Source organism: Lytechinus pictus, chromosome 4 (genome assembly GCF_037042905.1).
Source record: "Lytechinus pictus isolate F3 Inbred chromosome 4, Lp3.0, whole genome shotgun sequence".
Taxonomy (NCBI): Eukaryota; Metazoa; Echinodermata; class Echinoidea; order Temnopleuroida; family Toxopneustidae; genus Lytechinus; species Lytechinus pictus.
Window position 1 is genome coordinate 13771808 of NC_087248.1, and position 14327 is coordinate 13786134.

The 14327-nt window shown below is 36.4% G+C and overlaps 1 protein-coding gene across 5 annotated transcripts in view; it reads left to right on the forward strand.

Moving 5' to 3' along the window:
• The first annotated feature begins 6877 nt into the window (after window positions 1–6877).
• Window positions 6878–14327, forward strand: part of LOC129258976 (afadin-like) — a 40217-nt gene continuing 32767 nt past the window's right edge. For all 5 annotated transcript variants that reach the window (XM_064098439.1, XM_064098438.1, XM_064098441.1 and 2 more), the window contains exons 1-5: window positions 6878–6982; window positions 10747–10863; window positions 11516–11651; window positions 12806–12963; window positions 13545–13662. In XM_064098439.1, coding sequence (XP_063954509.1) covers window positions 12928–12963; window positions 13545–13662 — 154 coding nt within the window. In that variant the 5' untranslated portion in view covers window positions 6878–6982; window positions 10747–10863; window positions 11516–11651; window positions 12806–12927. The remainder of the gene's footprint in view (window positions 6983–10746; window positions 10864–11515; window positions 11652–12805; window positions 12964–13544; window positions 13663–14327) is intronic.

The window sequence follows — 14327 nt, forward strand, 5'->3', positions numbered from 1 at the left end:
TGAAACTCTTGGAGCAAGTTAGCTTTTGTGAAAGCAGAAAAATCAAAGAATAAGATCAACAAAACTTTGAGTAAAATAGGACTAGCAATAAAAGAGTTATGAGCATTTGAATGTCGAGATCACTAATGCTATGGAGATCCTCCCATTGGCAATGCGACCAAGATCTGTGATGTCACACACGTACAACTCTCCCATTTGGACACTGAAAATATACCCCAAAACATCTCTTTTTGCTCATTCTAATCATTTGACAAACGATTCATCAATGATATAATGTTGTGAAACCTCTGTACTTGTCATCTCATAAAGAGAACACCTCACCTTGTGATAGACTCTATAAAAGTGAGAATATAAGTTTAAAAAAAAGTACTAAAGTAATGAGGGAGTTGTACGTGTGTGATATCACAGATCTTGGTCGCATTGCCGATAGGAGGATCTACATGGCACTAGTGATCTCGATATTCAAATGCTCATAACTTTCTTATTATTCATTCAATCTTCCTCAAACTTTCAACAATATGTTTCTTGGATTTTTCTCTTTGATATGGATTCAGCTGGTTTCAAGGGTTTCATTCTCCTTTAAAGATCCCAATGAACATACACCTGTACATACAAACATGTACATGTGGAGACCAAAATCACACAACATGCCGGATACAAATAGCCACTTGTCTGTGTGTACACTACATGTACTGTACATGTACATGTGCGTGAAATGAAAAAAGAAATGCATACCATACTACAATGTTTATTCATGGTCCACCGACTCCACCCATTGACCCCTTCATAACCTGAAGGTCAAACCCAGGTCACACCAACTGTTCTGACTGGGCAGGCATAGTGGCATATACATGTACATGTTTTCATTGGGTGTGTTGTTGAGAAAGAATGTGGTTCTATTCTTGAAGACTGGTCGCCAAGCAACCATAACCTTCAGTTTGGCCTTCCCTTTCCCAAAGAGCAACAAACAACCATTGTATTGCATCCCCAATATTTCATTGTTACAATGCGCTCTTTTTTTGGCTGTCAGTGTCGGCATGAAGCTATTATAGCTCCATGGTGTCAGCGAAGGAAACTGTTCCTACTCATACATGTACAGGTAGTACATGTATACTCCATGTATAATAAAAGAAGACTTACTTTCTATAGGTCTACACCGTTGAAGGAAAGCATCTGACTCACTGTAGAAAGTTGATTGTTAATATGACATCTCCATTTATCATCATTCATCAGCAGCATTGCCACCTTGCATACATGTATCATGTTTGCCTTCATGTACAGTCGATGTCCCTGATTTCTATTAGGCCTACATGTACATGTATGTCCTTGGCTGCGTACATGATGAATGAAACAATATCATGCTTTATTGTAATTGCAATTTTGTTCAGAAAAAAATACCCTGAAAGAAGGCCTACATACATGTACATGTAGTCCTAATAGCCTACATATATGTACAGGTCTACATGTTCATAGACCATTCTTGCAGATGTACATGTAGGAAGACTATTCAATGACAAGTTCATTGCCCTGAAATAAAAAAAAAATGTGTATAAAGACCGCTACATTGTACAAGTTGGCTACATGCATGTACAATGAAGCAGAAATGGTTTATCCATGGTCAACCATTGCAATATGAACTGGGTCCTGGGAGTCTTTATGACCCACATTTCAGGATTTTCATACCATCTTCGAGGTCAACAATGCTCAGGTTGCATCTATAGAGCTTGGTCCATGCACAGGTATTTGTAAATAGATCAGAGAAACAGAATGAGAACTTTCCCACGGTGGGAATTGTACCTCAAGACAGGCTGTAAATCACCAGTCCATGATCTACATCAATACAAAATCAGAAATGTATTCAGAAACAAGGACCTGGACATATGAACATCAGGCTTTTTATATAATGATATGGCCATGCATCTTGAACTCAGCCCGACAAAAACATTGTACAAAGATCTGGCACATTTAACTTATTATTAGGAGTGGGCTATAAATGGGTGATTTTTGGTTTTATTGTGGGAACAGTTTTTTGTGTTCCTTTTACCTTATCTCAACATGAAATGACAATATTTTTTTGTCTCGGGTCCGAGAAAAAAGTGTGCCGGGCCAAAATCCAAAATGGCCGCCAAAAACCCCCAAAATCACAGTTTTGGCCACAACTTTTTTATTTGGTGGTCATTTTCTCTGGTTTTGGTGTCTATTCATATGTTTTGGGGGGCAGGCAATTTGTTTTTCCTATAATTAGTACTTTTAAACCATTATTTGTAGAGTTAAAAGGTAATTATACCTAAATTTTCCCATTTTTGTAGCCTTTTTTCAGCCCAAAAGTGGGTTTTATCATCCTGGGGTTCTGGGATATTAGATGGTACGAGGTCAACAATAGCAAGCAGCTTCATGTAGCTATATTGCTTTTATTCCTCCACTTGGGTTTTACGCATATTTGTAAAATATATCTTATCAAATATAAGAAAATGTAATTTATCCATAGGGGCTATACGGTGTACAATGCACTGTACATACTACACTGCATATATCCATGCATTGACCACCATGGCATATGACAAGGCCTGCATATAAACTTTAGTGTCATAGAAATGAGCTTCAAAGGTTTAGAATTAGATTGTGAATTTGATTCCTTGTCAGCTGATGTACATGGTGAAACCAGCAACGTAAATTACACTTACATGTAAATATCACATACATGTATATATACGTACATCACATTTTTAGCCATATCCTATTATTTGGAGGCTTTTTTTAAACCTGGTTCTGGTGTCTAACTGGCCTATGTTTATGGGGTCAGGTAACTACCAGTATCATGGTAACGCTGATCAACAGCCAATCAGAATAAAGGATTGCATGCAAGTTACCATTAAGTTAAGTTAACATAATGGTAATTTTTTATATGCAACGGGGCCCCGAATAGCTACAGTGTAAATTACCTCTCTCCGCCCCCTGAATTTGCATATTTGACAAAACATGTCCTCAATTTCTGAGACAAAACATATCTTCAATTTCTGAGGCATCTAATTCTAAACCTGAGAGCTCATTTCTATGACACTATAGTTTATACAAACCTTGTTATCTGTCATGGTGGCCAATGCATTTATGCAGTGCAGTATGTATGTACAGTACATTGTACATATGTATACTGTTTAGTCCCAATGGATAATTGACATTTTTTTATTTAATAAGATATATTTCACAAATATCTGTAAAACCCAAAGTGGAGGAATAAAAGCAATATAGCTATATGAAGCTGCTTGCTATTGTTGACCTCGTACCATCTAATATCCCAGAACCCCAGGATGATAAAACCTACTTTTTGGCTGAAAAAGGCTACAAAAATTGGAAAATTTAGGTATAATTACCTTTTAACTCTACAAATAATGGTTTAAAAGTACTAATTATAGGAAAAACAAATTGCCTGCCCCCCAAAAACATATGAATAGACACCAAAACCAGAGAAATTGACCACCAAATAAAAAAAGTTGTGGCCAAAATTGTGATTTTGGGGGGTTTTGGCGGCCATTTTGGATTTTGGCCCGGCACACTTTTTTCTCAGACCCGAGACAAAAAATATTGTCATTTCATGTTGAGATACATTACAAGGAATAAAAAAAAACTGTTGTCATATTGAAATTACAAAAAAAGTATTTTTGACCCATGTATAGCCCACTCCTATTATTATGTACATGTACAGTGTATACTGCATACGTACATGTGCATACTTATTAAACAGAAAAAAAAACCAGCAATGAACATTGTGAAAGTTTATAAAAGTCCTGAACCAGCCTCTTGTACAATGTACATTGTAGGCTTTCATGTACATGTACATGTACGATTGTACCAGGGAAGTAAAGCTTCATGTATATAAACCTGTAATCAAAATTCAAATCCTTGGTATCATGAGAAATGATTGGTTGGGTGTAGTATTTCATTTTGATGATGGATGCATGATGATAAAAGATACACCTCTGTGACCACGCAAAGGTGAAGTATGTGACACGGGTGGTATGTTTCTGATCAGTTTCAGATTCAGTTGGGACAGAAAAAGTACTCCTCTCTTTTAATATACATTGTAAATACCTGCATGTGTGTCATTGGGCATCCACAAGTACAGTACATGTTTTTAAATTTTGATTTTCTTGCCCACATGTAGTAGTAGGGACAGTGGTATGAAAGAAAGGGTCTTAGAGGCTGTTCTCACTCAGTTCCTTAAACTAGTTTAGTGGAAACTAGTTTAACGCTAAGTGAGAACGGTCGAAGCGCTCTTGGAAGCGCTCTTCCAAACCAGTTTGGAAGACCACCTCGCGATGTAGTTTTCAAGATCGCTTCGCATCGGAAAAGTGGTTTTAGCGTAAGTGAGGACACAACCGTTCTTCGGGAAGCGATCTTCGCACATTTTGAGCGCGCTACTACACACGACAGGTGTAGAATGCCTATGCTGCGGTTTCGAATTTCGCGCGAAACGTGTCTCCCCACTGAGAGCGTTTCCATAGCAACAAGAGCGCTATACGTGAAGTGATTTTGAAAACCACTTTCGTGTGATCAAGTGAGAACGCTAGCAAAGCGATCTTCCAAACTGGCTTTCTGAACCGGTTCCCAGTAAACTAGTTTTAGGAACGTAGTGAGAACAGCCTCTTACATGTAATCCCGTTTCTGAAAATCTATAGGGTGAATTCCATTTCAAACTGTAATATCTGAAAAGCAAATTCTGTTGTACTGTGTCATAGAAAATTACAAAACGTTTTGTCATACATGTAGAAACATGCACTGTTCCGTAAAAAACAAAGGCCTATTCAGTGAATTAGTAAAATCTGAACCAAAACAGATTTTCAATTTTGATTTCCTGATAATGGAAAATCATTGTCAATTGAGTCTCAATTTGTTCAGAATTTGTTTTGTGGGTGTTGATTTAATTTGAGAACAGGTACAACACCTTTATACAATGTATGTACATTGTATAAAGGTGTTGCATGATATGATATACTGTAGAAGCTGTTATTTTCGCGTACAGAATTTTTCGCGAATCGCGGGGGTCCCGACATTTTCGCGGGTTGTTAAATTCGCGATCGGAAGATGTAGAAAACATTTCCACAGCATTTAAAAGAAGTAAAACTAGTGCAAATTACGTGCAAATCTCTACTCTTTAAAGTCACCATGCTGATGTGTGTTTTGTACATAAATATGGTTGGTTGGTGTTGGAGTTAAGTTGGCGCTCTTCAATCTGGTAGATTATCTGCGCCAGGTCGTTTCCGAGTTAGTTGCTTAATTCCCGCATCAATGTCCTCGGCGTTAGACTAGTCTGACCTGTCACATAGCGAGGTCTCTGTAATGTAATAATATGTAATAATAATAATAATAATAATAATGTAATAATATGTCTCTGTAAAAACAGTTACAAACTGTGGAAAAAGGTGGCTTAAATTTCAATTTTTTTACCTTTAGATCTGAAAATTCATCATGCCACAGTTTGATCTGCAATTTATAGGGTTAAGCAATCTTTAGAATTGTGTTTTGTTCTATTCATTTTTCAAAAAGTTGGTAAAAGTGCAAAAATGTGGAATTTTGTGAACAGAATCTTCAGTTGTAAAAGCTCTGGTCATGTGACTTATGAATATTAATGAGTATGCAAATAGCTGCCAATACGTGTGTATAGAGTCAATCAGATGACAATAATATCAAATTATTTCATGGAAAATACATTTTAATATTACAGTGAGTGTATAGATATTGATAAAATAATGTTAAAAAATACTTTAGGCTATGATTTTGTTTGAGAAATTAAAAAAAGTGAAATTCTAGCTAACTTTTTGAATCACTAACTGTACTTTCTAAGCCTTATTTTTTGTACATATAGAGGTGCATATCTCCATTTTCTCACTATACAGTATGTTTTCAATAGCAAAGCTTTGCTGTTGGGGACATTGGCACTGACTAAGAAGTGTGTCAATATTTTCGCGTGTTGTTAAATTCGCGGCCGCTTATACAGTACATTTTATGTCCATATTTTTCTTTTCCCATTTTGTAAAAGTAAACCAGGAAAATCTACCCTGAAAACAGTTTGGAAGTGATTTTGGTACATTTTATTTGAGATTTTTGTGGCTATGGCTCTTAAAGGTCAAGTCCACCCCAGAAAAATGTTTGTTTGAATAAATAGAGAAAAATCAATCTAGCAGAACACTGAAAATTTCATCTAAATCGGATGAAAAATAAGAAAGTTATGGCATTTTAAAGTTTCGCTTATTTTTTCACAAAACAGTGATATGCACAACTCAATGACATGCAAATGAGAGAGTCGATGATGTCACTCACTCACTATTTCTTTTGTTTTTTATTGTTTGAATTATACAATATTTAATTTTTTACAGATTTGACAATGAGGACCAACTTGACTGAACCAAATAGTATTAAACAATCCTAATTCCACGTGTTCAGGAGGAATTAATCATTGTTTCACTTGACAATGAGGAGAAAATTAGAATATTTTATATTTCATATAATAAAATACAAAAGAAATAGTGAGTGAATGACGTCATCAGTCTCTTTATTTGTATACTGACCCGGATGTGCATATAACTGTTTTGTGAAATTAAGCGAAACTTTAAAATGTCATAACTTTCTTATTTTACACCCAATTTTGATGAAATATTCAGTGTTTTGTTAGTTGGATTTTTCTCTTTTTATTCAAATCAACTTTTTGTTGGGGTGGACTTGTCCTTTAACACTACTCCCTCTCAACAGCATGTGCTCTTTGCAGGATTGTGAAAAGCTCTTGTCATCAACAAAGTCAATGCCACTTGTAACATCATGATAATTCATTTTTCTCTTTCTGTTTATTTTTTCTTCTCTTTGTAAAATCTTTTCAGATGATCGTCAGCTGCAGGATGAGGAAAGGCCATTATACGTGCAGCTCAACTGGACCAAAGATCTGAAGGAGGGACGATTTCTTCTCAGACAGGTCAATGACCCGACAAAGGTATCAATCAATCTTGGCACTTTGTCAAAGCACTGAAGAAAAAAAATCCTGCATGTTAATGTTATGTTTAAAGGCATTTTGATGTTTATGAAAAGTAATGACCAGTATTAAATGTAGTTCTGATTAACCTCAAACAACGCTGAAAGAGGTCGGCCTATAATATCTTGCTTTGAATTGCACTTTCTAAAGGGCAATTAAGCTCCGACAAAAGTTGATTTGAATTTAAAGAGGAAACTCAAATAATCATAGCGCTGAAAATTTTCACTTCGTTCACATGCACTGGCCTACATGTACATTATAAATAAATTCCTCTCAATTAGGTTTTCAATTCTCTCAAATGTAGTATCCGGGTGGCATACATTGCAGATCACACCCACTCCAGAGTTAACATAGCATACTGGTGCGTGACACCCAATACCACTTGTATGAGTACACCCTATCCACTCCATCCCATTTACAATCGCATGCAGACTCACAATGAATCAATTGTATTATGAACCAAAATAGATAGGACAGTCCTTTTTTTACAACTTCCTCTGTTTGCATTCGCCAACCTCCAAATAGAGCAAACAAACTCAACATATGAAGAAGAAACATAAGCCGAATTCGTTAGTAATTATGCAAACACCAATGCTTGGTCCCACATGACTTGATTTTTACACTGTAATGGTATGTGGGGGTACATGTAAATACCAAGGCTTGTTTATTATTTGAGAATGGTATGCATAAATCACTTTGTCATAAAGATATACATGTAGGCCTTAATATTGTTCATACATAGATGTAGGCCATTAGGCCTATGAAATTTGTTTTGTTATTGTATTTAAGCCCTAGCATTACAATACAATGAACTACATGCATGTACAGTAGATGAAAAAGGAGCAGCAAGTTGCAAAGTTGTATGACTTTCAAACCGAAATGTCACAAGAAAAACTCAATTTGGGACAAACGTACAATAGGCCTACTACATCACATTCAGTTGACGGTGTACAGCAAATGGCCATGGAGATACATGTACTGTACCAGTAGTTGCACTCAGCTGACCCCCAATCCTTTGATTGTTGTTGTTGTTGTTGTAAAAGATGAAGATGTCTGTACAGCTTATAAAATCAATATGGTACAGACATGCAGCATTGTCCTATTCCCTCAAGTACACTGTAGTTGTAACAGGCAAAGGCCTATGAATGGATGATTGTCTACCCGGTATTCAAATAATAGGCCCTGTAACATACTGCCATCTAACATTACCTACTGGGAAACAGATACACTATGGGTGGTTAACCATCACGCTATTGGCATCTATTCAGTGAATGAAATACACATGTGCATACATGTATGTATTGTTTTTTTGCAGGAAATTGCACTTTTGCTTCTTACATCCTATTGCTAATGCAGGGCATTATTTATTTGACTTTTACACATTTCTTTTACTGCTACTCCAGGGAAAAAGCAATTTGTTCTTCAGCTGGTTGAATATACAATAACAGATGGCGCTAGCAGTTTAAAAACTTTTGGGCATGTTCAAATTGAAATCACGGCTGTCAAACAATGTCAGACGAAAATTGATAGGTGGAGTTAGACGTTATCTTTAATAATAGGTCTTACATGTGGATGGCAGTTTGTGAGAGGGGATTGGGGTTATTTTTGGTGATGGGCGGGTACCGGTCTGCACCTGTCAAACAGACACTGGTCTCTAGTCTTGGAAAAGAAGGGAAAGGGGGGATCATTCCATTAATCTCTGAGGAGAAATTGTTGAGGATCAACTGAAATACTCATAGGAACCATCAATTAGTTTCTGACATGTTTATAGCTACTGTACATGTAGATCAGCCCGATGAGCTGCATCTTTATCATACTTTTTCATTCCTCGAATACATGACATTAGTCTGGATTGAATGAGGATCAGAATAATGTGGCTCTGCAATGAAAGATGCATTCATGAATTCAGAAATAGTCAACATTATGAATGTTTTTAATTAAAAAAAAAATATGAATGCAACAGTGCAACATACAGTGGCTCAGTGCAATGCCTGCGTGTTGAAAAAAGGGGCTTTTCTCCTAGAAAATAAGCCGCATATTTTGAGAATCCTGTTCATGAATGGAAAAAAAGGAGATGGATTGTGGATCAAGTCCTACTAAAAGCAGCACTGTCTTCAATAGTGTAGCTTATTCTGTTGCTCTGCCTTTTATTTTGTTTTAATAGTGTACATACATGTATGAGCATTTATGACACTCTGATATCATGAATGATGCCCCGTCCCCTCCTTCCATACATGTACATGTACATGCATTCCTTTTGGCTGCATCTTCAACACTCACAATCATTGTTTTGTTTTTGTACTGTAGGGTATCTATTCATTATCACATAATGACAAACACCAGTTTAACCATAACAAGCAATGCAATATCACTTTACCTGGTACATGTTTAGCCCTACATGTTATGTATAAATGTGTACACCCTTGTTGACCTTTTCACTTCTAAACATGACCATTTCTATTCTATGGAAGGGGGGGGGGGGAAGAAGAATTGAAATGGCAATTGTGAAAAAGGTAGAAATTTGCCTCATGACTCATTGGCAGAAATAGTGATCACTCCCACACACCTGTAGTCCTGTACTGAAAAAATACTGTAGTGCTGTACCATAGCTCAATTCTCAGAAAATTACAGTACACCCAAGTTTTGGCCAATATACATGTAATTATATATATTTAAAAAAAACTATACAGCTTTGTTCTACATGTATTTGTACATTGCTTTAATTATTGAAACATTTCTGTAGGCCTACACCTTTACATCTACCATAGGCCTACGTACATGTACAGAAAAACAGTCTTCCTTTCCATCCATTCCTCTTTCGGATCTGTACAGTTGTACATTTCTGTGCAAACATGTCATTTGTATACAGTCAGCATTCAAATGCACAAATTGTTCACTCAGGCGGCAAATCAGTGTCGACTCTTTCAAAAAGCTGTTGGCGAACTTTGCTCAGATCAGTTCTACATAGCCTGTAGTAGTGTGAAGAAAATTGATTTTCTCTGATCAAAGTACAAAGGGCTGTAGTATTTAGTAGTGCATTTATTTCATACAGCTGATCTTCTGCTTCTAAACATCAGTACACAATGGCCATTGTTGACAATGTTATGTAGGTCTGTAAAAGGAAAGTGCACAAGGGTCACCATTGAATGACAAGTGGTACCCCGGTACACACTGCCTTTTGTATTTATACACAAAGTACATCAAATTCGTCAGAGGGCTTGTACTGAAGGTTGGGGTGGGGATTCTGGTATGTACATTATTGTATTACACAAGAGCTAACTTCATATTTTCATACATGTACATGTAAGTTGGCAGATTGTCATCTTGAGTTCTCCTTTTGAAGTTTAAGTACTACTAGTGATATGAAAAAAGGTGTGCACCAATCCCCCCCCCTCCATACTTGCATGCATGCATGCATCATGCAAATCCAATAGTGCCAAATACTATTTGTTTATAATTATGCCAAACTTCAAGTTGTATATTAATACTTTAGCACAATCAGCTTTACATGTACATGTATACACCTCTATATTTTGAATGTATTTTTTTTTATTTGATTTCTTATATAACTTGTAAACATGGAACATATACATGCATTAAATTAATATGCAGGGACCTGTCATGTATTTTGTTTGAGTTTTCTCATGATGTACATGTGCATGTATTATAAAAACAAAAGTTTTTCATTTATCTCATCAAGTACCGTATCTCATCTCTCATTTCAGCTTGAATTCTACGCTAAAGACGAAAAAATTCAGAGCTTTGATAAGAACACACCCAAACGTCTATCAAAGAGAGAGAAGAAGGAACTCAAGAAAGAGAGGAAAGCAGCCCAACTCAGGGTAAGTCTAGCTTCAAATTTGGGGGCCATTTTATGAAAACCATTATCAAAATTTTCCCTTGTTTTGTGCTTGTCTATTGGAACATGGTTTAGATAAATTGTACATTTCATGTCTATGAATATAGATTTTAAAAAAGTTTAAAGAACTGTACGTGTATCCCTTATTTTAATAGGTTTTAAAGATATATTCCCAGATATTTAAAGTTCAAATCCACCCCCAACAAAAAGTTAAGTTGAATAAATGGAGATTAATCATACCCCGTCCCCACCCCCCCCCCCCAAAAAAAAAAATCAATATAAAAAAGTTGGAAAATAACACCTGAAAGTTTCAAGTTGGATGTGAAAAAAATACAAATTACAGATATACATTTTCGCTTTATATAATACATTCTATTACCCGGTACGTTCTGTGATATGTACATCATTGATGGTTTTAAAATGAATAAAGGGAACTGATGATGCCACACATGTGTACATGTATTTTGAATTATAAAATATGTTTCTAACTTTTTCCCTCCAAAGAAGTAAAACTGGGTTTGATTCAAATTCAACATGAAAAATATAGTAAGCAAAACTATTGTGATGTCATCTTGATACACTATGATCTGTATTCTTCTGTATACATTCAGAGATTTTGTTTCTTTTTTCTCTAGGGTGAGGTGAAAGCTTACGACAAGGTCAGTTCTTCAAACTTCACCAGGACTATCTCAAACCCAGAGAATGTGCTCAAGAGAAAACGTCAACAGAAGCAGGATCAGCTGGAGAAATTCAAACACAGACCTGAATCAGGTGAGGAAATCTTTGACAAGCACTTGATCAATAATTGTAGTAATGAACTACAGGTAAATAGGAATGACACCGTCTATGTAGATATCAGCGTGTCGGTGCAGAAACGCCCTTAGCACCACACTTCCGCACACCTCATCAGTGCAGAAACGCCCTTACGCAATGCCCTTATGCATGCTACTAAAGGCATTTCTGCATGCATGCAATGCGCGGACATGTGGTGCTATTAAGGGCGTTCCTACACCGACACGACAATGTTTTGTTTTCAGAGGCGCACAAGAATAATAGAAAGAGAGGGAGAGGAGAGAGTTTGGATAAGTGTCGAGAGTGCCAAGAACGGATGTTAGAAAGATAAGCCTTCAGTTTTAGGTGTAAAAGTGCAAAATGCTCTTTGCACTGTACAAGGTAACAGTGTTCTTGAACATCCAGCTCTCGTGTGAACCTGTACTCTTGTCTGTGGGCCTGCTGGCCCTCACTCATTATTCCATTTGTCCATGTCCACACGTGGCAAACAAACACTTTGAATGAAGCTCTTTCAGAGCAACCTGCCTGATTGCTCAATTGTTCTTTTCACAGGTACATGTAGACTATAATTGTATTACACAGGTTAATTAGCTGTCAAGGTGTGAACAGCTCTAGCACATCCTGTTCCTTTCTATTTCGTGGATTCAATAAGTTGAGACTTTTATTAATCTCTATAAAGTGACAGTATTGATTAAATTTTATCAGGAGTATTCAAGCCTCCCCGGTGTAAAGAACACCATTACATTGGTGTGAATAGGGAGGGGGGGGGGTGAAGTTTAATTAGCAGCTAATACTGTATACAAACCTGTACCTGCCATTTTTATATATTTTTTAAAGATCGCTTTCATGAAAAAGATTAAATTGTTTGGGGAAAGAGGTTTTGTAGTAGTAAACCAAGGCACCAGGGCCCATTGAAAATAGGAGTCTATCAGAGGACTGATTTTTGTGATTAATTGCTTTGATCATTGCATGTATCAGTGCTTCCTTTAATAAAAATCAATCATAGAATCAATTATATAGTAAACACTTTTTGTTACCCTTCATAACGGAGAAACATAGAAATTCTAAGAAATATGTTTGAGCTTTTGACTTAATCACATTCTTTTATCTTGTAATGCATTTGTTTATCCCAGGTGGAGCCTTCAAGGTTTATGCCCATACCACATTTCCAGAAGTACCGTACAAGACTCTGCTTATTTCCATAAACACCAATGCTTCAGAGATCGTCAGGGAGAGTCTGGATAAGTTTGGAGCAATGAAAGCCAACCCAGCAGACTACTGCCTAGCAAAGGTACACACAGATATCACAGGAGATGGGAAAGGAATTGGAAGGGATTGGAGGGCAGAAGAGGAGCGCAGTGGTGATGGTGGTATTAATGGTTTGGTTGGATGATGATGATGATGATGAGGATGATGATGATGATGATGATGATGATGATGATGAGGATGATGATGAGAATATGAGGATTAACATACGTTTTCAAGTAAACAATTATAAATTAATGAAGGGATTACAGCTCTTTTTGAATGCTTGGTTGGTTATGATCCATATCAGTAAGAAATTATATCTTGTTCTATAAAGAACTCAACAAATAGATTCACTTTCCTTGCAAAGCAACATCTAGAAATTATTAAGTCGCATGGTATTTTACAATGGTAAATGTAGTATTTTTCATCGCTTTTTTATGCATTTTCAAATTCATGCTAGTTTTCATTTGTTTTGTATGTTTTCTTTTTTAAATTGTTTATCCCTTGCATTTCTGTGTTTAACAGCGGAGTGCTTTATCACACATTAATAGCATGTAGTGTTTATTGTAGTGGTTGTATCCTACTCTCATCATCTCTCTCTTTTTAATTCATTTTTCCTTTCAGGTTGTAGTACCACCGGGTTGTAGCATCGATGATTACGGGAAAGAGAACTTCCAAGAAGCTATCTTGGATGAAGATGAATACCCCATGGATGCTGTCGTGAGATGGCCCGAGAGCAGAGGTAATAAGTTCAATCCCAAGTCCAGAGTTAACGATTGATCCTATCAACCACAACTATGGAAAGCCAGCTACATTTACATCTAAAATAAATGTTTGTTCAAAGTATTTTCTAGATATGATGAATATTCATACATTCACTGTTTTCTTGACAATTCAGTATGGTTCTCTCTAATTTCAAAAGGACATTTTGCAAGTTTCCTAAAGAAAAAATTATGACATTGATGGATTTCCATATACTTCAGGTATATCGGATCAATTGGAACTCTTTGTGTAAGATGGGGCCCTGGGGTGCATTTCATGAAGTCATTTCAGTGATTTTCGCTTAGTTATTTTCTCTCAGCCAATCAAACGCCAGGATTTGTAGTAGCTTATTACGGAACTTTGTGAAAATCACTGTTTTGTTGTTCATCAAATGCTCCACAGGTCCTTCAAATCAAGCTTCACCTCACAGTAACATTCTTAATATCTAAAACGTTGGGTTAGACCATGCCCTGTTTTCATGACAAAACTTGATCAATGTAGTGATATCCTGTCCACATTTGAGCTACCTATTTGGTTAAGTGAAGCCAGTATACATTTCCCTTTGTACCTTTCAATAGTGTTACGGTGTCCTGCTTGTTCATTCTTCTGGGCATGTATTACACAGAGTTGTGACAAATTTGAATT